The sequence below is a fragment of the Nothoprocta perdicaria genome, unplaced genomic scaffold (genome assembly GCF_003342845.1).
Source record: "Nothoprocta perdicaria isolate Ctin4 unplaced genomic scaffold, notPer1 scaffold_38, whole genome shotgun sequence".
In the NCBI taxonomy this organism is placed as follows: Eukaryota; Metazoa; Chordata; class Aves; order Tinamiformes; family Tinamidae; genus Nothoprocta; species Nothoprocta perdicaria.
The window spans coordinates 5,064,426-5,089,382 of record NW_020455621.1 but is presented as its reverse complement, the minus strand read 5'-3'; the positions used below and the strand labels follow the sequence as shown (position 1 = coordinate 5,089,382).

General features: G+C 36.0%; 1 protein-coding gene across 1 annotated transcript in view; it reads right to left on the bottom strand.

Annotated features, from left to right (window-relative positions):
- ADGB (androglobin) overlaps positions 1-22,761 on the bottom strand; it is a 96,479-nt gene extending 73,718 nt beyond the window's left edge. The window contains exons 1-9 of the mRNA XM_026044730.1: positions 22,685-22,761; positions 12,007-12,163; positions 10,707-10,799; positions 7,842-7,913; positions 6,466-6,654; positions 5,247-5,386; positions 3,085-3,171; positions 1,312-1,523; positions 594-716 (exon numbers count right to left, since the gene is read on the bottom strand). Of these exons, the coding sequence (XP_025900515.1) occupies positions 594-716; positions 1,312-1,523; positions 3,085-3,171; positions 5,247-5,386; positions 6,466-6,654; positions 7,842-7,913; positions 10,707-10,799; positions 12,007-12,163; positions 22,685-22,761 (1,150 nt within the window). The remainder of the gene's footprint in view (positions 1-593; positions 717-1,311; positions 1,524-3,084; positions 3,172-5,246; positions 5,387-6,465; positions 6,655-7,841; positions 7,914-10,706; positions 10,800-12,006; positions 12,164-22,684) is intronic.
- Positions 22,762-24,957: the final 2,196 nt, after the last annotated feature.

The window sequence follows — 24,957 nt, the reverse complement described above, 5'->3', positions numbered from 1 at the left end:
AGACCTAAACCCTGTCCTTCTGCATAACCTCTTGGCTGACCATTATATTCTTTGGTAAATAAACATTTTTATATGGCAGAATAAAGACCAAAACATCACGTTTCCACACTGATAATCTTAATGTCCTTTCACTGATTTAGTAAAATTTTTAGAACTCACCACTTAACTAGAATCCTTCTGCTCCTCCTTTCTTTCTTTTTCTCATAATATACTGGAGTGTTTGGTCGTGCTCCCTTCATATTCAGGTGAAATATCTCATTTTGTATTCCACAACTACTACCATTGAAACAACTGTGTTCCATTAGTACATTTGAAAATTTAACTCCGTTAGCAGTTTAAAACACAGGAAGTCAAATGAATAACTCTTGCAATATTTGTTGTCAGCAAACAGCAATATTGGGTTGCTATAATTTGAATGATTTAAATGACAAATTTTAATCAGGATTTGCATGAAGATACAGGAAATTGATTTAAATAAGTGTATTTAATACCTCCTATAATTTAGATTAGAAAAACATAAATTAAAAACAAAATCCATTTCTTTATATGCATCTCCTTGCTTATATTTCTAACTTTGAAGGCACAGCACTTACCCTCAGTCAAGGTTTGGAGGGAGCTTTGGGCATCTGATGAGACTCGTGAGGACTGAAGTGATGACTTGTGTTTTTCTTTTTCTCCATCTCTGCTTCTCTTCTTTCCAATTTCTTTCTGCTCTGCTTTTTTCGTTAAAAAAAAATGATGAAATATTTTTGCTTTTCAGATAAAAACTATCAGTCATAGGGTCTACTAGTCCATAAATAGTATACTGACATTTTAGATAAATTTATTTAAAAAATCATTATTCCAGTAAGAAGCTAATGTCCAGTTAGTCATGTAATTCATTTAAAAGTGGGATTTTCTTAAGATTTAAATATAGATTTAGTGAGAGAGGGTTAGGGACATTCTAGTCCTACCTCTCAGTTACTGCTCAATTCCCATTTACCTTCTATAAAGTTTGCAGTATGTGAAACATCAAATTATTTCTTCAAGTCCCTAATCCCATGCATCAGTAATTTCCATTTTTTTCTCAGAAGTTATTCAATTGTTCTGGACTGACTATCAAACTGAAGGAGGAAAGTTAGCAATGTTTTATGGGTCAGAAAATAGAGTCTTACATGGGAAGTACTGAACGCCATAGAATAGGATTCTGTCAGGAATGCTGGGAACAAAAAAGTAGGGAGTCTGTTACTGCTTCTAATGAGATCTATAGTTAGAACTTCTTCTCAGTGATGCTCACTTTACTTATACTTGGTTTACAAAGATAACACAGACCTTTGCCCGTTTTATCAGCCTTCTCTGCTTTCTCAGGTTTCTCTGACTGCTTATTCCCAGGTGAAATTTCATTTTTTAACTCAAAAGTTTTGGTCTCTTTAGGTTTTATTTGTGGCTCAGATGTTTCAAGTTCTGGAGATTCCCCATTTGGCAGCTTGAATTCTGGCACAATCTCTTTCAAAAAGTCCCAAACTTTATCCATGTTACTAGACCTTAAAAGAACAAATGCATGTAATCAGTAATGATACTTGTATTTGCAATAAGATAAGCATGTAGGATCTTCACTTAGAGAACATTATCACCACCACTGACAGTCCAGCTCTTAAAAATACCTGCAGAATGTAACATGTGTGTTAAAAAAGGTGTTCAAAAGAAAGAGATGTTGGTTAGGAAAGCTAGTAAAAATATTCTTTCCTCAAGCCTTTCAGCAGAAAAAAATACGGCCCAATATTGGTACTGTGCAATGACTGCAGAAAATTTATACACCACTTTGCAACTGTATCATTTAATAACTTGATCCTACATATTAAAAGCTTTTCTCAATGGTACTTTCAGACTCTGTTTTCCTATTTTGTTTCAGCACATGCAGTTCCATAAATCTTCCACTGATTCCATGACCTAAAACAGCATTTTGATATGATGGTAGATGTCATGCTGTTTCTTCACAGAAAATCAGTGATTCCAGAAATAAACTGAAAGTGAATGAATAATTCAGGACCATAAATAAGTTTCATGCAATCTAACTGCATGCTTATGCACATAATTGGTTGTAAAGCAAGCAGAAGCTATCTTCATACTATTACAACAATAATTTTGTGGTATTCACATTTTCCCTCTACAAAAGTTAATACACTTGTAATAAATGCCATATTCATGAATATATTTTTGTTGTTGTAAGAATGAACTGCATAAAGAACCAAATTCAGGTCATTTATATATCTAAACCCATGGGCTACAGGCACATTGCAGGACAGAGATATCTCAAAAAAAAAAATAAACTGCTATAAAAGGGACAAAAAAAAGACTGCTGAAATGAAGAACAAAATAGGTGATGACTGATTCTTTTTTATACTGAAGTACAATTACACCTAAACAATAACATGTAAACAAATTTACCTAAATCAAAACAACTATACCTAAACAACTTATTCATTTCAAACGAAGGTGAAAAAGTACAATTAATAAAAAAAGCTTCTATTTGAGGTACAGATCCCAATCATTTATTAAATAAAGGATGTCATGATGGAAAATCAGAAACATGAAATGAACTTAAAAACATAGAAAATAAGTAAAAATATTATTAGAAGTTAGAAATATTTTTATTTGAAATAAAAGAATACCAGCTGCTTCAGTTTAAAAAGTGAAAACATCACACTAGCCAAATTTATTTACTTCCAAAATCACATCATATAGTATACTTTCTATAGTACATTCCGGTATTAAAATATTTCTGATCCTGACAGACCACTTATAGCATATGTGATACAAACTTAACCCTTAGCCCTGTTTTCCCTACAAGGTTTGATATCAATTAAAATATAAATTACAATAATTATCAGCTTAACATGAGAAATATCTGACTTGCAAAGAAAAACACAGTAAAATTAGATTCCTTGAAGGCACGTTTTTCTAGTGCTAGAACAAAAAGACTTACATTTCTCCAAATTCATGCTGATTAATTTTTAGATTCAGCTTTATTTTTCCTTAATAGCTTATAAAACTAAATGACATTTAGTTTCTAATAAAAAGTGACTTTTTATTAGAAGAACTTACTGGATAGGAATAAGTTCTGGTATCCATCCAGTCAGTGCATGTAAAACTGTAAATTCCTCTAGCTCTCTTTTTCCACTTTCACGTACACTACAACAAAAAAGCAGATGAAATATGGAATTACGTAATTATGGTATTTATTTAATAAAAATAGATAATTAAAAATGATATAGATATAATAAAATTTGGACTAAATAATCTCCATAGGTCCCTTCCAACGTCAACCATTCTGTGGTAATATATCAACTCATGGTCAACTCTACAGTCAATACTGTAGAGTCACAGTGTACAGACAGAGATAAACAAACTGCAAAAGAACAAGCCCTTGGTCACAGGTTCATTAATGTGTTCTTAATGTACTATGTCAGTAGTTGCAGCATAAATGTTAGCAAGTACATTATATTCTCACACTGCAGGCTTTTTTTGCACAGGTTGGAAATCTCTCATGCTGTAAGACAGAAATGAACCTAGAACCTCCTGAGCAGATCCTCTAACTCCCAAATTATTATGGTAAAGTTGGTTGCATTTCCAGGGTACTGTATCTGACACTTTCGAAGAGAAAACGACTCCTGTGTTATGAAGAATTTTCTATCTGTTCATCCCAAGAGGACCTAGCTTAAAAGTCCTGACTCAAGACATGGCTCAAGCCCCTGTGACTCAAGACTTGAGACAGCTCGAGCAGATTCTCTGTCTTGTGTGGAAGTCCTTTAGATTGCTCTTCTGACAAATTTACTTTTTGATGTGACAAGAAATGGAAGCTAGGATTACTTTCAATTAAAAATTAGCATCTCCTTCAGAACTTCAAATTAGACAAAATACTTTTAAACCATTTCCTTTTTTTTTTTTCCCACCAAAGTGTATTTTTCCTCAACAGCCTTGAAGGCTTCCTTTCGCTTGTCTCTGACATATTCTATTTGCATCGTAAGTCTATTCTCCTTTAGAAGTGAGCTGGAACAGACAGAAGTCCCATCAGAATGCATCCTATTGCATCCTCTTCAGCTGTTCCTTCCTGTCTTTACAATCAGGAACCCCTTCTCTCTGCCAAAGAGATCAAGCACTCTATCTCTGCAGCCTTTCCATATTTTTACCTAGGATGTAAGCGAGAGTCCAAATAGGACAAACATGAAGGACACTGCAGATTTCCTCCATCAGTCCTGTTTACTTGAACTCCATTATATCATGTTCCCTTCCAACTTGTAAAGCCTATTCCTAGCTATTTATTTTAAATTTTAAATCTACAATAACTAGTATCTGATGTATTAAAACATTTTTTCAGTGGTTTCTAACTTATTTCATATACTTCATATATATTCATATATTTTATTACATATTTCATATATAACATATGCAATATATCATATTAATTTATTAATTTATATAATATATAATATATATTATATATTATATAATATATAATATATAATATATAATATATAATATAATATATATTGTATTTATATTTATATAACTATATATTTATATACTGTATTATATTAATTTATTAAATGTGTATTATATGCTACATATATCATATATACTATATGCTACATGTATGTACATGTACTATATATTATATATATTTATATATAACTAGCCTTATAATTTTCAAGACATTACTTAACACAGCACCACCTCTATAGGTTATAACATTTAGCATCAGAACAATCAAAAGGAAAATTAAAAATTCTGAAAAGAGGAATTGCAATATGACATAATGATACTGTGTCTATATTTCTTTTATTTGCTCACACAAAGATTTCCATTCCTTACAGACTGGCTAAGCCTCTCAATTAAAACTGCAGTAAGTTTTAATGCCCAAAACTGCTTGGATATTTTTGTTTGGCCAAAATCAACACATGAGTTTTCTGGAAAAACTGCAGATAGATGAGGCAGATATGAAAAGGAAGAAACTCAAGTTCCTTTGTGAAAATTTGTATGGATATACACAAACAAACATATAAAAAGGAATTACTGTATCTTCAATAATCACTGAGGAACAGGATTTACTAATTTATTGTGCCAACTTCCAGGAAAGTGCATATGTGTCATTACAGTATTTGTAGCAAAATATTTTTTTCTCATGCACATTAAAATCACTTTTTTTTTTTTTTGTAAATTCCACACAATTTCACTAAACAAACTGCAAATGAGCCAACTAAACATACTCTGTATTTGCAAGCTTAATGATAGCTTTGGACAGCAGCATTGGCCAAAGTTCAGTTTCACAGGTTGTAGCTGGTAGTAACAAATTATCATCTTCATTGAAAGGCATAGTGTCATCCACAGTGATCTTTCTCCAGCATCCCTATGCCAGGAGTCAAAAAAAAAAAAAAAAAAAAAAAAAAAAAAAAAAAAAGAAAAGAACATTGAATTTGTGGGCTGGAAAAAGAACTTCCATGAGGAGAACTCATACTCTTTCTGAAGAATTCAATTCCGTATTTATTTATGTTAGAGAAGTTCTCATGTAATATCTGAGAAACACAGAAACAGTATCTCTAGTATTTCATTACTGATCGATTTCATAGAGCCATCTGAGTGCAACTATTTTGAGACATATTTATTCTTTTACATGTGGTCTACTGTGTGCTTGTCACACATTCACATGTTTCCTAACATTAAACTGTTCCTTCAGGTGTCATGTCAAATGTCTAACAATAATAATATAAAAGGCTTAACTAGATACTGCTTTTGCAAATGCCTCTTCAACATTACTTTCTATCCTTACAATGTGTTCTTTGCATCCTCCCTCCAGATATTGAGAGACATTTATAAGATTTCCTTCTCAGTGCCCTCTTGCCCAGCTCCTGAACAGACCCAGCTCTCTCATCTTCTCCTATGAAGGACACGTGAGTCCCTTAACCATCACAGCAGCCGTTTGCTGGACTCCCTGCAGTAGCTCCATGTCTCGTACTGGAGAGGCTAGCCCTGACCCCATCACTCCACTAGAGGCCCTTGCCACAAGGGTGCATTTTTGGCTCACAGTCAACCTGTTGTCCACAAGGACCCCCAGGGTCATCTCTCATAGGTGCTTTCTAGTAGGTTAGTCCTGGGATCTGACAAAAATCACAATTCTACTGTGGCTCAGATAAATTAATCTTGTTTTTAGCAGAAAGATCATTTGTATTTAGCTACTTATTTCATAATACAGAATGAATGATCAAAAATTTTTCATTTTTCTTTTGGAATTTTTTTTGTGCTATGGAGTAATATTAAAAATTGTTTGATGCAATTTGTATTTCATTCAGCAACAGTTCATTAACACTTATTTCTACAGACATGTTTTCTTATCATAAACACTTATCTTAATCATTAAAAATTAGGCTTGTTGGCTGTAGAAATTGTACATAGAAATAATGTTTTATAATACTAGAAGCAACTACTCACCATCCAATAAAGTTTCACTATATATTTTCCATAGCTATTGTACAGTGGCATGTGTTCGCTAGTAGCTTTACATAAGGCATAAATATGTTCCCATGGTTTCCAAAAAAGTGTGGATGCTTCACCAGTTGTAAACTTTTCATTACATATCCTCCAAACTAAACAAATTTCACTTATAATCCACCTCATCAGCTGAAAAAAAAATGCCACAGAAATATGAAAAGATATTTCTACTCAAACTTTTAGAAAAATAATATCAAATTATTCTATAATGATCAATGGGCATAGAGACCCAAGTATAATACGAAGAAGCTACATAAAAACAGTTACAGATTTATTCATCATTTACTTTTCACTGGTACACCTTTTTCTTTCTTTTTCACAGTTTCTGTAACAACACAATCCTATCCAAGTGAGATTAGACAGAACAAATTAGGTTGTCCATCCACCAAAAATAATGAGGACATTTCAAAGTAAATTATATTATACTAGATACAGCTGTTAAAAATCAGTAAAAATCAGTATCAGCTTCAAAACTCGGTAAAAATATATTAAACTATTTTTAGTATTTAGTATTTTTTTATTTAAAATAGTTTTAACAAATAATGCTCTTTCAAGTATGTGTCTTTCTAATATATAGATTTACAATGTAAGCTATGATTTCAATAGCACTACTAGACTGTGATTTATAAAAACAAGAATGAGAATAAACTTTTATTACAGGGTATTTGCCCTAAAAACAAGCAGTGGTTCTGTGCTTAGGTAAGTTTACAGCATTCCCTTTATGTTACTGCTTCCCATACAGTTTCTTAATTTTAAATTTTCATTGAAGCACTGAATTAAGTTGAATTTATGAAGAAGCATATACCCAGTAAGGCACTCACTTAGATGCCTTGGTTCTAACTGCTTCATTTTTTTCCCCTCTAATTTGTACAAATTGTGTGTCTTTGATACATCCATTCTAATATGTGGAGAAGAAAAAGGCTGCTTGGTTGGCAAAGACATTCATAAAAATCAGGCTTACTACAAATATGAATTTAGGAAGCTAGAATAAAAAGCAGAAATTCTCTCTAATGTTGCTTTTATTTTATATTATCTTTAGAGAACATCACTCCAGTAACAGTCTCTACAGCCTCTATATTTTCTTAAGAAATCATACTTGGAAAACCATCACTTTTTTATTTTTACAATTACTAAAAAATGCAAACGGAATTTTACAAATCTAGGTGTTTTTTTTTTTATCACTGTTTCCCTCTCATTCTTTTGTTTTCATTTAATTAACTTGACACAACTTGTTTATTCATAGCATAAATTTGGAGTGAAAAATACCCTTAAAAAAGAAGAAATATAAAAAAGTGCATTTATACATGTTTACTCACCTCGCTACAAAATATATGCTCATTTGCTGAAAAAAGGTCAAATGTGGTTTCATTTTTGACTACGGTAGGAACCTGAGAGAAAAAAAAATAGTTGAAAGCCCATTATCCACAAAATAATTAATGAACAGTAATGTTTAACAGTAGCTACATAAAAATGTTAGACATATCAGATGTCAATTAAAAGATTGTAATTTTGCAAGTCTTTTATCTGCTTTGTTATTTCTAAATAAATTCCCTTCAAACACTATTCCGAAAGCAAAAGAATCTTTATTTTTATTAGATGATTAAAAAGTTGTTCTCGGAATAATTTAACTAAAGCCAGTGTGTAAGAAGAACTGGCACATAGTTAGGGTTAGGAATCACAGGGCAGTTTGGCTGATTTATGATTTGCTATTTTTGAAAGGAGCAGGCTGGCCCAGGTTTTAATTCGTGGTCTCACCCTTTTTCTTATTCAGTGCTGGAATCTGGCTGACCCCATCTAGTTGTCTCAGATTTCTAAAACAGAAGAGTTTCATTCACGTTTTCTTTTTTGCTGCCAGCTTTCTGGCAAGTTTAGCAAGCCAACTGGCTTGTCAGAGCTGGAGTGTGGGGCTGGAATCCACACGATGGTGAGCAGAGCAATTTCAACACCTTTGCGTGGCAGAAACTTGTTAGGTGGGCTTAGATATCTTGTGATGTCTAATGAATATTTTCAACAGACACAATATCTAATGTGTTCCCTTCTTTTTAAATATTGGCCTTTCATGTTCTATCTTTAGTGTAAACACTTCAAATTTCCTAAAAAGAGCCAAACACGCTATGCTTATACTTTATCTCTTCTGCTACTCAAAATTCTGTAAAATAACTTAAAGATATATATTTTATGTAAATAATGTCTCTTCTCTGATGCAAAATCTTGAAATCTTAAAAGTGAAACTAGATTAACTTTGGGTATTTTTTGACAAAAATCTGTTCATCATTGAAAACTTGTTAAACTGTAAAAAATCAGTCTTAAGATTATGACAGATACCTCAGGATTAAATGCTGGCTGTCAGCAAAATCATTATCCATCTCTCTCAACCAATCTAGAGTGGGATGGGGTAGGAGAGAAACAAATGGAATGACTGAAGACAAAAAAAAAAAAAAAAAAAAAAAGGAGCCCTTGACATGCCCCTGAAGACATAAAAAAATGAACTCTTCACATAATATCAAACTCTTGAGTAACATAAGGGGCAAGGTTTTTCCTCTTCTCATTTTTCACGTTTAAAAAATAAAGTTCATGTCCTGTGTCAAATTAAACCATATAATGAAATCCAAACATTTTTTTTAAAAGAAAATCTTAACTCTTTATTTCTAATTGACACTATTAAAACTACCAACTCGGTATAATTAAACACAGGACATTCAAGGACGTTCAAATAAAACTTAGTTTTTTATGTCTTTTCTCCAAACAGAAAACCATGTTTCTCAGATAGCATGTTTCTCAGGTGTCAAAACAGAATTTTGGATATTTTTAAGTAGCTACAGTCATATATGAATTCAAGTTTGATTGTACTAGTAGATATGAACAATGTCTTTAAGAAACCTTTAACTTCATTAAAATGTTTTCGTAACTGCTATTACTGAATAGACGCTATTTTCTAATTGCAAGCAATTCATAGCATTACAGCTTATTGAACTAAACATCTGTAATCTTATTGGTAATCATCTGTTTGATGCTTTGCTTATCACAGTAAATAGCTTTTTTTCTTTTGTAGTTGCTAGTAAATTAGGCAGCAATGTGTATCATTAAGCAATCTTTCATCATTTGAGATTTACAATGATTTTATAATAACTTATACTTCTAGTATCCATAGCTGCTTGATCCCAAAATACACTGGCATCAAAAACAAGCATGAAAGTTTTGACCAACTCTTAAAGAAACTAAATGCTTTCTTGACAAGATGCCAAAGATATATTTTATAATCTGTTTTTAACATAGGTACATATGTTTCCATGGCTTTCTGGGCTGCCATATCTTTTGCCCTCATCTTTCTGGCATCTCTATTCAGTCTACATATTTTGGCAGCATTTCACATCCAATCTTTCAGTCTTGTCAAATAGTCTCCTGATTCTCTTTCCCCCATTAAAAATTAAACTTGGAGCCGCTTAGCGTATATTTAATAAAAAATGAAACCGACAGGCTGACAAAAGTAAAACTGACAGGACTGGTAAATTTGGAAGGGTGGTCAAGGTGCTTTAAAACTTTGGCATTTTATCTGAAGCAAAAATGCTTTAAAACTCCAGATTAGCAGCAAAGATGGAGAGCACTCCAAGCTTTCATATGTCAGGCAGATTATATTCTATGTAGTTTATGTTACAAAGCAACTGAATAGAGCTTTGTAAAATTATAAAATGTTAAGAAATGTACCAATATAAAATGTTCCAGACAAGAACTGTCAAAGATGTGGATGTGTTCTGCATGCATGCAAAAAAAAAAAAAAACCTCGAAGTGCGAGGGGTAAAAAAGTATTGTCCTTTTGGTAAAGCCAATTCATAGTTTCAGGACAGACATTTACTTTAGAGATCTGCTGAAAGGATGCCTCAATTGGAATAAACAAATCTGTTTCAGGCTCTGTCACGTAAATTTGTTTTGCCATAAAACTGATTTTAGTAAGAAAACAGAGAAAACAAACACAAAGGAAAACAGGAGGACATCTCTCTGTGCAGGTGACTTCTAAATTCAACTGGAAAAAAAAAAGCTGAACAGAGCTAAAAGATTATACTACCATATGCATGTAGACTTAAAAACATACAAATGGATTTGCCTATGGAAATAAGGCTCTCCTACTTGTGACATAGCTAGGCAAATAGCATCTTTTCATTTTGACCTTGCTTGTTTCTTACCTTATTTGTTAAAAATTCACTTGGACGTTTCCATGAATTCACTTTTAAGGATAAAGGCAATTCTATTTTCCCTTCAGGATCCTCAAAGATAGGCTACAGAAAATATGCATATACAAAAAATGAACTTTTTAAAATTAGTTACATTATTGGATCTTCTGCAAGATTTAAAATGCTTCATTGCTCACCTGATAATTCACTTAAGAGGAATAAAAATAGCACAAAATGTACTAACAAATCTGTAACTCTCTCAATTAAACAGTGAATTCTGGCTTGCTGCTTGGATCAAGATTGATTTAAAAAATTGTTTAGATCCCTAGTCACATTTGGTAAGATCAATACTTTTAACAATTCCTTTAAATATGTAGAGAGCATTGTGTCATATAGCATGGTAGCTGAAGAACTGAATGGTCTGATAAACAAGTCATAATGTTCTCACGCTAAATATTTTTACATTTTATCTGTTATGACAATGTCTGGGAGACCTAACAAATTAGCATTTTATTAATGTTTAGAATACAGCCAAAGATACCAAGTGTAGTAATGGATCAGAGGGGGGGGGAATTATTTTTCCAGCAAGCTAATGCAACATTCAGTCACGAAGCTGTAATTCAGTCAAAGGAATTCTTTGGCCCAAACAGACTACAAGCTGTAAGATAAGAAAAAGATCTACATATTTAAATATGTGCTCACTTATGAATTCCTCTGCATCTGCTAGACAATTGTGCTTTGCAAAACAATCGTATCCCCTCAACTCACTCTCTGCAGTAGAACTTTAGCCTGCATTTCATGTGCCCCTAAACTGAGTTGTGGGGAAAAAAAAGACTTCAACTTGCTTTCTACAAAAAAAAAAAAAAAATAAATAGATAAATAAATAAATAAAATTGCAAAGACAGATGCCTTGAGCCCTTTAAGTCCACAGAAATTATAGTGCCCAAAGAAAGGAATGCTGAATTGAACTGCAACAATACATTTTGTTTCAACATCCCCAGTTTTATTTATGATATGAAATAGGTTAGGGCCTTCCATCTTTTTAACTATTAATGCTTTAATAGCACACATATATTGAAGTGTTTATTTAAGAAGCAACTAACTAATAAACAACGCACAAATATTTTTAGTTAATTAACCCGGGGTAGTACTTATTGAAAATATGTGAATATATATGAAAATACATGAAAATATAATTGAAAATTATTGTTAATCAGCAACAAATTATTTTGAAGTTGTTATAAAGTTATCATATTAAAGACAGGCTCCAAAATTAAGTAAAACTAATAAATCTGTGTCACACACAACTTACTAAAATAGGACTTCTTCGAGATTTTTCTTTATCTTTTCCAGGTTTTCCTGCATCCCATTTTTCTGCGTTGATTTCTGCTTCATTCCATTCTGGCCAAATGGGAACTTTTCCTTTCTTTGACTCACTGCTTGTACCTGTTTGGAAAGACATATTCCTCCTGGACAACCAGAGGCATGAATAAAAATGAACACTAGGTAGGCAAGGGAAATAGAAAGACTTCTAGTTCATTAACTATTCATGTTTCTAATGTAACTTAACAACAATTTTTGTGTTAATAACTACAACAACTTTTTAATGCTAGAATAAGCCAGACTATAGAATCGTTTGATAGCATCATAAGGTATCAGCTAGGGTGGGACTACAGCAGCTCCATCCCTTTAACAATGCAGTCTGGGAGCAGATCTGAAAAGCAGCCTGGCACCCAAAACTGAGCAAAAGGGTTTAAATAAATCTTACTGCAGAAGAAATAAAATTAAAAAAAAATATATATCAACTTCAGCTAGCCAGAAAAAAAGGACTGAGATTAGAATTCCCTCTTGGATACTCATTAGTGTCCTAAAATCCATATGTATGGCAACACAAATGTGATATCAGATAGAAACTGGAACCTTAATATAATTTACATAGTATTTCTATTTTATTATATACAAAGCTAAGGATATTTTAACTCTCTCTTTCCTTTTCTTATATATGACACCTTTTCCATATTTTTTTAATGAGCAGCAGCAGAATTCCTAAAAAGATTTCTCTGAGATCTGGAAGATAACAGGGCATTGGGCTATGATTATAAAGCTATTTTTGCAACCACATGCCCAAAGCTATAACAATCCTTCTTAAAGCGAAAAGATTAGTTTCTTCATTAACTGACAATTTCAGGAGGGCAATTTCAAAGGACAGATTCCTATTTTTGATATTTGATAATGCCTGCCCATATACCTCATATTGTTGCATATGGATATTTATTCTGTATAAAAAGCGCACCAATGACAATATATAAGGGCATGATCACATTCATCTTCCATAAATTCAGCTTCTCCCTGAGATTTTAGTGACTGCATAAAACACATCATTATTTCTATTCAGCACTTGCAAAACCACATTTGGAGCACCGTGTCCAGTCTGGAGGTCCCTGGTACAACACAGAAATATCAGAGCAAGACTAGAGGAGAGGAAGAAGATACTGGAGGCTGGAGCACATGAGGTATCAGGAGAGGCTTTAGACAGTGGAATTTGTCCAGTCGTAACAATTGTGAAGGTAGAAAATGGTTGCTGGCTTCAGCTATCACTATGGGGAACATAATGCCAGGAGTGGACAGCGGCAGGACAAGTGGCAACAGACACAAACTGGAATATAGGAAACACTGACAGATTGTACATAAGGAAAAGAAATGCTCACGGTGATGGTGGCAAGCACTGAAACAGTTTTCTGAAAAGGGCTGTGGAGAAAGAACAAACTTAGAAGGCCCTATGTAATCTTATTTATCTATGTAATCCTGTTTCAGGCAAAATGGTTGGACTAGACGACCTTCCAAGGGCTGCTTGTATTAAAATGGTTCTGAGATTCATTAATACCGTGCAACTAGCGCTGCTAAGGACAAACAGATGGACAAAAAAAGATTCCTTACGGTTTAGTCGATAACTACATTCATCCACACTACCAATAACTCTTACTGTAAGAAAGCTGTGAAAATTCAATGCCATCTGTGCCTTCTGCAGGGTAAATAAAGTAGAGCTTCTTCCATTCTAAAAAAGTAGAAGGATGTACTCTCTGGAGTGACATTTTCCTTTTCTTCACCATCTCCGTCCACTCAGTCAAGTGTAATCAACCTCCTGTACCTCTCTGCAATGACTGATCTTTCATTAATCTGAAGATTTCTTCTAAAACATTTTCTTGGAGAGTTTTTAAATATTTTCAACAACACTCAACAAGCAAGTGAATATCCAAAAGCGTTCATTGGAATTTGTTTGGATTACTACGTAGGTCTACAACAGTGACAGTTATTTCAAAGAATCTGCTGTGTCCACGTTAACTGCATGTATGAAGAGTAACGAAGGACTGAACATGAGCTGTACCAAGGATTTCATTACCCGAGACATTTTGAAACTTTGTCTTTTTGAACGTTGATTAAAAGACAACTTCTGGAAACCACTTATATGTACTTAAGATTAATAAAAAGGATAAATTCTTACTTTTTCCTCAATTAGGCCATTTCAGATGAAATATGAAGCAATTTTAAATAAATATTCAAGGACTGCTTCTATTTTTTTTTGTCTTTTCCCCCCCCCCCTCTTTCTAAGTAGATACATTTGGTCTTTTAAGTATTTATGGAGAAGCATGGAAGATTCATTCAATAATAATAATAAAGTTCAGAAACCATTCCAGAAGACAACTGAAAATAAATGCAAAATTCAGAGTCTATCATTAAAGGGTATTAAATAAAACACACAGTCACACTGTGATGGAAGGAAAGAATTTTAACCAATAACCTCCAACAATAAAATTCAAGTCCTGTGTTATTCCATTTTTAGTTTGTATTTAATACTCCTATAAATCTTTTGCTACATAAAAAAAAAAATGACATAAATTCCATGAAATAGTCCGGTTTAAACCTGAGAAGCATCATTTCCTAATGCAAATTCATCTGCTTTGGGAAAATAAAGAATAATAAAAATGCACACTTGCATATTTATTTATTTTCATTTCACTCTTTTTATACAATAAGTCAAGGAAGGACTTACCTAGCAAGTCATACTAGTATAAAAAATATATATTCCAGTACCCAGGGATGTTACAGAACACCCTCAACATTGACAGCAGTGTGGAAGAGACGGATACAATCCCACCAGCAACTGAAATGTCTGCACTAAGCTGTGAGAGCCCAATAATCTTGGTTCTCAACAAGAACGATTCAAAAAGGTTTCATGCTTTTTTTAAAAAAATGTGTAAATTAACTAGATTTCAAATATAAACAAGTGATTAAGGATAACATAATTTAAACACTGCATTTGATTTTTTTTATTTGATTTGATTTTCTTTATCACAAGAATCAAATAATGCAATTCAATGAAAATTGAAACATGACAAGACAAATGGTTCTTGGTACTTTATGCGCCAGCCAGAGGACTTCATTATGCAACAATTTATCAGCAAACATAATTTATAAACAAACACCAATTTATAAGCAAACTTCTTCTCAATCCTATGCTAAATCACAAAGGAGAAAGCAGAGTGAGTTGCCAAATGGGAGGAAGACTATGAAGTTGGCACCAATTCATCCCTGAGTAGATTCTCTACGGGGGCTGGTATATTGTCCTTCACAGAGCCAGGTATATTGTCCTCCACAGTTCCTCATATAGTGCCAGGAGGGAAAATAAGGACAGAAAGGACAGACCAACACAATAGGCAAAAATTTGGTACAACCTAGAACTTCACCTTTTGAGACATCTTGGATTTGCTAGAGAAACTGCTGAATTCCCTGGGAAAAAAAGGAATGCAAAGGTTACCTAAAATTTTGCCTATCATTTTTGCACAGTCAGCTCCCTAAAACCTCCCAAATCCTTTGACTTTTATTGAGATGAGCAAATCTTGAACTTGTTCTCCTAGTAATTTTGAGGCAGAGTATTTGAAACAGATGAATTCCCCAGGGATTCCACAATAACCATAACTTTCCTTCAGCCTTTCTGATTATTTATTTGCATTTGGACATACCTATCTTTTTCCTTTCTGAAATCTCTGTCATTAACTGTGACACAGGTTGCAAAGATGATTCACTTTTGCAACTCTTTCTGTCCAAGTCTGCTTAGCGTTTACTTTCCCTAAGCCTTCACTGCTTTATTCTATTAAGCCTTCTTACGCTTCTAGATTTGTTAAGATCCACTTTATCGATAATCACAAGAAAATTGTAGAAAGATTTTAATGCTGTCATCACATTCTTAGGACATAGTGCTGTGATTTCTAATCAGGACTGAGATGCACATTGGAAATCAAAGTTTTCATGGGCTTTGTGAGATACTGCTCAGCAGTTGAGATATAGTTACTGACTACAGATCTAATCTTCGCTAACTTCAAGTGTGGAATAAAATACATGTTTCCTTAAAGTATATTTTAGAGAATGAAAAAAATAGCATTGACGCTTGTAACAGCAACTGTTTAAACAAATACTTGTGGTATGATACGTAAGTGGCAGTGTGGCAGGATTAGGCATTCTGCAGAAAGCGAGTTTTGGGGAGATTGGAGAGTTTAATTTGTGGTCATTTGATTCATTCTGATAATTACCTGTTTATCTCCATGGCGTGGCATTTGTTGCTACAGAACTGACATGGCAGCATTTCTGACTTGTACAGGCAGCGTGCAACAGGCTGACACTTCATCCCATCTCAGTATGGTTCCCTATACATGTTTTAAATAGTCATCAACGTTAACTTGGGGAAAATTAAGGAAATCCACGATGGTATTTTGTACCCAGTGTTTCTGATAACTAAACTTAAATTTACAGATACTTCTCTCCCTCTGGTTCTGCAGTTAGAAGTCCTGGAATCCAGGGACATTACAGACTTATGTTGCTTCTGAATTATCTGAGAGAACAGGAATAGGCTTGGAATATTGATATTGCAGTCAATGCATCCTTTCCAAAGGCTTTGGACAATCATTTAAAATATAAATGAATTCTGTTCGTCTTAAGAGTGGTTTCTGTAATTAACAACATAGTTCATGAAACACTCATATGAAAATGCCTATTCCTCAGGTTTATCCATATCACAAAGCTACTCTCTTGGACAACAAGCATAAGAATGGGAGCAGTGATCAGAGCAAAGGTGAATTACAGCTCCAAGTTCAACCATAAGGCAGCTACTGGTGTGAAACTAGGCTTACTCATTCTACTTACATTCTCAAAGCTCAGCGAAGCTATTTGGCCTCAAAGGATCCCCCAAAAGGTGAATCTGTCCAGTCTGTGTTCTCTAAACCAGCAGTGCAGCCTAAGCTTTAAGAATTCTTGTTTCAGAAAAAAGATAGCAGCAACAGATAAAACCACAATTTTAAGCTTTGCTGATTCTTTACACTAGGCCTACAGGAACTCAAGGGTGAATGAGTAGCAGGGCTCCTCTTTTCTTTTTTTTCCTGCTCTTACTGTTCCAACCTTTAATTTTAATAACAAAGACTAGGTAATCTCAGGCTTTGATGCAGCCCTCAAATATGCAGCAGCAGAACAGCAACCTGCTATTGATTGCAGTCAGGCACAAGGCTGAGCACGAATCACTTCTGCTGAACAGTCCAAGCTTTAAGTTGCCTCTGCAGGTCCTGGAGGGTCCATCAGAGGTAAATATTGCTCTTCACTCCTGCTCTCTCCGATAACAGCTCTGCCACCACTCCGATCTTGCCCCGTGTGCTGATGACCCCTGCCTGTGCCACAATTATCCTTGGACCACTTGCCTCATGGCATTGATCATTAACTCCTCACTATCAGCCTGGCGGGAATAAGCAATAAACCAAAGTCTTTATTCCCTAATAACCCAAATCTTAATTCAGTTTTATCTTTGTGCTGGCAGATGCCGACAGCTGAAGTTTAATTCAAAGGATTAGGGCTGATGGCATAGACTTTCATCAAACTCATTTTAAAAGCATTTTAACTCATTACCACTGTTACTAGCCCAATTCTCTTTCAGTGCTGACAAAGACATCAATTCCAGTGATTCACTTTAGCTGCCGAAACCTGGGAAGGATCAGACTCTTGGTATCCTCTAATGGTGCAATGAAAAAAAAAAGCTGTAAGGACAGAAGTAGCCTTGAGCTGCTCAGCCTAACTGCTCTGCAGCAAGCCCTCAGCTCTTGGGGGGAATCGTTGCCTAATTAGAAGGCAGTAATGAAGAGAGGGCACACGGAGCATCCTATAGAGACACTTCCATAAAGCCTGTGTTGGCAAGTCTGAAGGAATTCCCTTGCCTTTTGTTCATGGCTCTGAGATCACAATCCAACACTGCAAAATCCCACCAAAAATCACAGCTGATCTTCCATGGCTCACCTGTACTATGCTGACTGCTGGAAGTGATTGCTGTGGGAGAGTCTAATCTCACTATAAAACTAGCATAGTAATTTAAAGGTGATCAGAATATATATATTCCAGATGGTTGTACATGTTGGTTTCGAAGTATTGCTGCATAAATGGTATTCGTATGAGAGAAAATCAAAATGCTGTAATTCTTTGTAGTAAATAAGAAACCTTGAGAGTTATGATTCTTATAAATGATCTTAAAAAGTACTAGTCTGTCTTTTTTTTATATAGTGGTGATAACTCTATTCAGTATTCAGTCATTGCAAACATATGATAAATACCATGTGCTAACAGAAAAAAAAGATAAAAGAGAAAATATTTTTGACATTTTTATCCCCAAAACTGCAGTCTGTGTTTAAAAATGAAAGTGAGATCCTAAGGGAAAATCTACCTTGCAATTATTAAATACTAAACTTACGAGGCAATATTTTCTTGGGTTGGGTTTTCTTGGCTTTCTTAGCTTGCAAATATCCAATCCCTTCTCTGCGACAGCAACAATAACACACTGTAAACTCTCACAGGTAACCTTACACAAAATTTGTACACCAGAATGCCATAAAGTTCTCTATCTCACAAATAGGTTAAAGAAGGACACCAACAGAATAAGGATAAATGGATGTCAGGAAAATACATAATAATTAAGTGCCATATATCCAATGTGCACAACTCCAATCTCACAGCTTTTGCTGTACTCTCCATAATCTACTAGAAGAAGAAATGGTAAACTGCCTTTGATACTCAACCCAAAAATTCACCAGAAATATTAGCCTATTATTATGAGATTTTCATTCATTGAGGAAATTGAGCAATCTCTCCAGTACTCAGGATCAGAAGGCTACACAGTAAAGTTGTTTTTATCACAATGGTCAGTATTTTTTTCTCAGAGAGTGCAAAGATTATATCGATCTAGCCTTAAACCACCACAGAAAATGGAACATTCTCTGCATTTGGGGCTGTAATTACAGCTTAGTAAGCAAACGGTATTTGTGCATCCACTCTCGGATCTGCAAACATGGAGTATCTTTTCTGGTACAGACACATTCCTTACTATAAGGATTTATTTTTTAACCTCTAAATAAATAGCATGGATCTGTCCATCTGCTAGGAATAACCAACTTTTGACCACGAGCCTGACACAAATAGAAAGCTCTGCACAGATTTTCACAGACTATAGTTCAAAACCTGAATCTGTTTGTTTGCAAGTTTAAAGCCTCATGGCTTATGCATAGCTAAAGAAATATATTTTAACACTTCGATATTTTCAAAGTGACTATAATGCCAAAATATCTTTTTGATATTGAGATAGGAATTTGTGGCTCAAATCATTTGAGAAACAAGAATTCTGGTTTACTCTACTCAATCTTACTTATCAAGCAGATCGAAAGGTGTCAAAAATCTTGCAACTCTCGGGTGAACTTTTAAAGTTTAAGCTCCACTGTATTCAGCTCCCAATTATCAACATCTTGTGGTGATTTCAGGAGAACCAGACTTCCACCCTGATCTCTAACTAGACAACACCAAGATGCATGTAGGTTGTCACCAGCATGAAGATCTTACTGAGAATAAACACTAGAAACAGCTGTCAACTCAGAAAGTACATACTGCTTACAGAACATGCAAAACAACTTGACTGGAACATGGAAAGTGCTGCATTTATCTTTGGTTTTCATATATTTTGAAGTACTATGCTGTTTCACAAGAAAAGGGAACTGCTTTTCCTATAAAATGTTCATTTCAAGATAAAAATGTATTTACCTAAAGTTTTAGATAACCTATCATTACCTTTCTTTGATTTAGGTCCATTATTCACAGCTCGGGAAATGCTAAAGTAAATCTTTCCTGTTGACTCGGAAATAGAAGGCTAATCAGGTGGCTTGTTCAAGTAGGCACGGGCCACATTGTCTCTTTTTCATCCACAAGTTCAAAGGGCCTCAGTCATATTTACAGACAACATAAGTTTGTCAGGGAATTAGTATGAGAGTTGCTATGATTTTAGATTGTTTGTGTCACAGATTCCCAATTTCCCCTTTTACACTACTAAGATTCCTGGTAACATGTACTAATACCAATGATATTCTAAAAACTGACCCACAAATTAGATTTAAAGAAAAAGTTCCTTCATACGTCTGAACACATCACATTTCTATCATGTGGAAATAAAGCACACATACAGGACCATTCAGACACTTACCACTAAGACTTATACATTAGGACAAGGCCCCTCTGTACCACAGCGGCAGAGCAGGTGAGCCCCAGAGATGTGCTACAGTTTATAGAGAAGATATGGACTTTATGCAAAAATTAGCACAAATTGTACACTCTGTGTCGTGGAGGTTCTGCATTATCGCAGCAGCTTCTTGTGTGGCCTAGTAACATGACTTACTATGCTACCATCCCCAAACTACACCTTCAGTCTGTAAAATAACCTCGTGAAACAAGTCTTAAGTTCCCGTGCTCTCACCCAGCTAACAGTGAATTAACACTGGCACATGCTAGACGTCAGTTCCATTACAATTAGCTGGTAATGCTGCATGAGAGATGCATCACGTCTCAGGGCCTGTAGGTGCACTATGAAGCTTCGAAAACAACGTGAGCATCTCTCCTGCTTGCATTTCAGGGAGGTTTCCATAGAACTCAGCATCAAACAGCTTGGAATTAACATTTATGTGTCTTAACTTGATGCTGGGAAAATAATTCTATAATCTAATATGTCAACAGTGATCTCACTTAAAAATGCTTAAATCAGCAATAATGTACTCAAAAGACATTATTTTAGATATTTTGATACAAATAACTCATTTTATACAAATTAATAAGTTGTATAATACAGGAATCAATGATTTTATTATAGAAAATGATAATTTTAGAATCTTTTTAAAAAATGTATCACAATATAATGGAGTAACTCAAAAATCTCACATTATGAGAATGTCTGAAAAGGGATGAAATGTGAATCTGAAATGGATCAAATCAAACAGCAGACAAAATCTAATGTATGACAGTGCATTCAGTTTTCCATATACTGGAAAGTAAGAAACTACCTATTTTCCTCCAATTATGCTAGAAAATAAAAACATCCACAACCAGCTCATATCCAGTTCTAAAAAAAAAAAAAAAAAATCACTATACTGCTTGAAGTGGTAAATAGGGGACTAAAAGGAAGTATGTGGCTAAAAGGAAGAGTAAAAAGTTATTGAGAAAAGGGATGCAGAGAGGAGAAGACAGGAATTAGAAATACTAGGTCACAATAACCAAAAGAAGTTAATAAAAATCAACCAATCTCTAAAAGCAACATAATAAAATATTGTGTGGCAGAGGCTGGGTAACTGGATATGAAACACCATCAAAGAGGAGTTTGAAACTAAATGATACAAGTGACACTTATTTATGGCAGGAAGAAGAAAAAGGCATGAGCATGTCTGTCAGTGCCACTATAGACTTTTTAATCTTGAATCCTGCCAGTGCAAGGACTGCAGGTTTAAATAACTTAGGATGAGGACGTTGCTCAAAATAAAAACTTCTAAGTTCAAAATAAAAATTTCTAACTTCTAAGGCAGAGAAGGAAAAAAAAAAAAAAAAGAAAAAAGAAAAAAGAAACAAACCAGTAAATTTACTTCTGTGTGCTCCTGACCGTAAGTCTTATGTTCCATACTAACACCCGGGGCCACCATACTGCAGAGATGCGGCCCCACCACAAAGCAACCTACCACACGCACGCTGAGCTCAGCGCTGAGTGGACTGAGGTTGGAAGGGGCCTCTGGAGATCATCTAGCCCAACCCTTCTGCTCAAGCAGTCTTCCCTGGAACACATTGCCTAGGATCACATCCAGAAGGGTTTTGAAGATCTCCAGAGAAGGAGACTCGACAACTTCCCTGGGCAGCGTGTGGCAGGGCTCTGTGACCCTCTCAGGACTTTCATTTTTCCCTTATGTTTACAAGGAATTTCCTGTTTCAGTTTGTGCCCGTTGCCTCTCATCCTAGAAATACAAACCCTCAATTCCTATAGGGAGACAGAACAAAAAGCAAGGAATTAAATCCAATGCATTCAGTTTTCAGGGTAGGGAACTAAGCTCTCTGGTCATCCTGTCTGTTTCCTCAAGTCCAGAAACTGAGCAGACTATAGCACAGCCAGTCTTATCCTCCCTAGTATTCTGGCCAAGGACACCTCTGCATTTCAAGGAACAGTGCAAGACACACATCTCACTGTGCAAAACTCTTGTGGTGGGGGGACCTGGCAGTTTCGGTGCCCCCCAACACTCGTGACAGTTCTCCCACAGGAGGAAGAGGAGCAGAGGAGACTCGGGAGGAAGGAAGCCTAGCTTCCACGTAAAGGCGAGCCGAACAAAAGAAACAAAAGAAAGAGTGAAAGAGAGACACCCGTGCCCCTGGTGATCACTTTTAACTGGGCGCTTGAGCAAGCGGCCCCTGCCGCAGAGCGGCCCCCGTAACGGCCGCCCCGTAACGGCCGCGCGGGGGCGTTAGAGGCCGCGCCCGAGCCCGGGCGGCAGCGGCAGCGCCGGCGCCGCCGGCACAGCCGGTGCGCGAGCCCACCCGCCGCCGGCGCAGCGCGGGTGCCTCCCGCCCGCCGAAGCAGCGCTTCGCGCCCGGCTCCCCGCCGCGGCCCTTACTCTCTGCTGGGCGCGCCCAGGAAGCCGGAGCTGCTGCGGCTCAGCAGCTCCTTCCTCTTGCTCGCCTTGGAGGCCATGGCTGCGGCGGGGCGCGCGCCGCGTCCCCGCGTTGCCGGGCGACCTGGGGCGGCGATGGCGGCGGCGCCGCCCGCGGCCCGCGAGGCACCGCCCGAGCGCGGCGGGACGGGACGGGGAAGGCGGGAAACACCGTTTCCCGAGTCTCGTGGGTAGGTTCCGGGATCTTCTAAAGACAGAGCATTCAAAATACTCAAAGAAGCTACTGTAAAAGAACTGACACGTCACAGCTGTGCTAACTGCAGCACTCGGCCGCTGTTGAACAAGTGAAAAGCAAGAGCAAAAAGGACCCATTTGAGATGGTGGCATACTTTACTCGATGCTACTATATTTAAAACTAAGTTAAAAGCAAGCAAAAGCCCATTAGCCCTCGAGTTTGGGGAGGTTCTAGGGATGAAATGTGTGAACACTTGCTTGGAAATAAAAACAAAGTAAAGGGAGTAACTCTTGATAACGAAAGCTACAATTACTGAAGTGAATATAAATTCCAGAGTGATTTAATCTTTACATATACATACAGCTAACTTGAGGACTCTGCAGATACCAAACTTTGAGTGGACTTCTCACTTATACTGCCCCAATTTCTGTTTTCTAAATTACTCAACATATTTATTGTTTCTCAGTCTGTAGTACACAATGAAGGATTCCTGGTAGAATCAAGCAGGCCTGCTCACTCCACTCAAATAAGACCAAGTCTATCAAGAATATGAATATCAATGAAAATTTGTCAAGTCACATCATGAGCAGATCAAAAAGATAAAACGAAAAATATGCACAGCTGCAGTATCTAGAGGCTTATTGTAGACAAATATCAGATCTTGATTTATATCACAGATGACAGAAGGCCAGATATGTTTTCAAATTTGAAAGTGGAAAATTCATTAGTATCTTCACATTTCCTTCAGCACAACGTCCCACAGCATCGATTTTAAATGAGGCACCTTGGGACACTTCTCACTGGGAGACCCTGTAACCATTTCAGGTTTGTTTGTTCACTGTCAAACTGAGCAGCTAGTCTCCCTCCAGACAATTATTCTATCAAATACTCATCAGGACATGCAGATGAATAATGGCAGTCAGAGGTGAACTCAAAGCCAAATGCTTTAGCAGCCATGCAGGTCTTTTTTATTTATATATAAATAAACTCTGAGGGAGACCACAGAGATTGTGTAGTTGCCACAGCCCATCCTTGCAGACCCTGCTGGACATGGCTCTGAGCAACCTGTGCTGACAGGAAGGAATTGGACTGAGCAGTCTCTAGAGGTCACTTCCAATCTCAGGGATTCTATGATTATGGGAAGCTTTCCATGGAGAGAAAGGAAAAAAAAAAAGACCATAGCAGCTTTTGTAAGAACAGATGCTGTTGACCTCAATCATGAAGTTATGAAGTTGCTACAAAATTAGATTGGAGACAAGGAGAATGAAGAATGCTTTGGGTTTTTTTTTTTTTTTTTTTTGATTTTTTTTTTTTTTTGCATTTCTTCTATTAAAGAAGATATAGTTTCTGAAGTTAATTCATTTAGTAGATTTGAAAAAGAGGGTGCTCCAAATTCCACTGCTCTCTTCTACTTATTGACTAAGTGTAGAGAATAAGGAAGGTACAGATCAGTGGAAAATTGAATGGTGGAAGACAGTCTTGGCAAACTTCAGAAACAGCAGATAGTAAAAGGTTATCAGAAAAGGAGGAGGTTTGAGCAGAGATATTAAAGACCCAAGTGTTGACAATGCCTGAGAAAAAGGAGGACATGAAGTGTGTAGTGGAGGTGGGAGAAGCAGCCTATGGCTGCTGCGGTTACTCACAGGACAGCACTGAGCTCAACCAAAACCATCCTTCCACAGAGTGACTGAAACTGCTTACTGGGAGCTGCATTGCTGTCAAATCACAGGGTGAGATTAAGGGAGCAGAGAGGGAAAAGAGTGAGTATCTTGGGTAAACGGATGGAAGAAGACAAGATACCGGGAGAGAATTGTGAACAGATAGGTAACAGTTAGCAGTCACCTCCCAAGCACAGAACCTTCTGGCCTTTAAAAAAATTCTAATGATGCTGAGTCTCATTTGATCTTAGCGGGACATGACTTTTCTAGTATTGCAGTTGCCCTAGGAAGGGACAAACTCAGTTACTTACTGTTTTATCATTATATTCTCTCTACTGGAACACCTTTTGATCAAAAGGTTACAATATACTCCCTTATTCTTC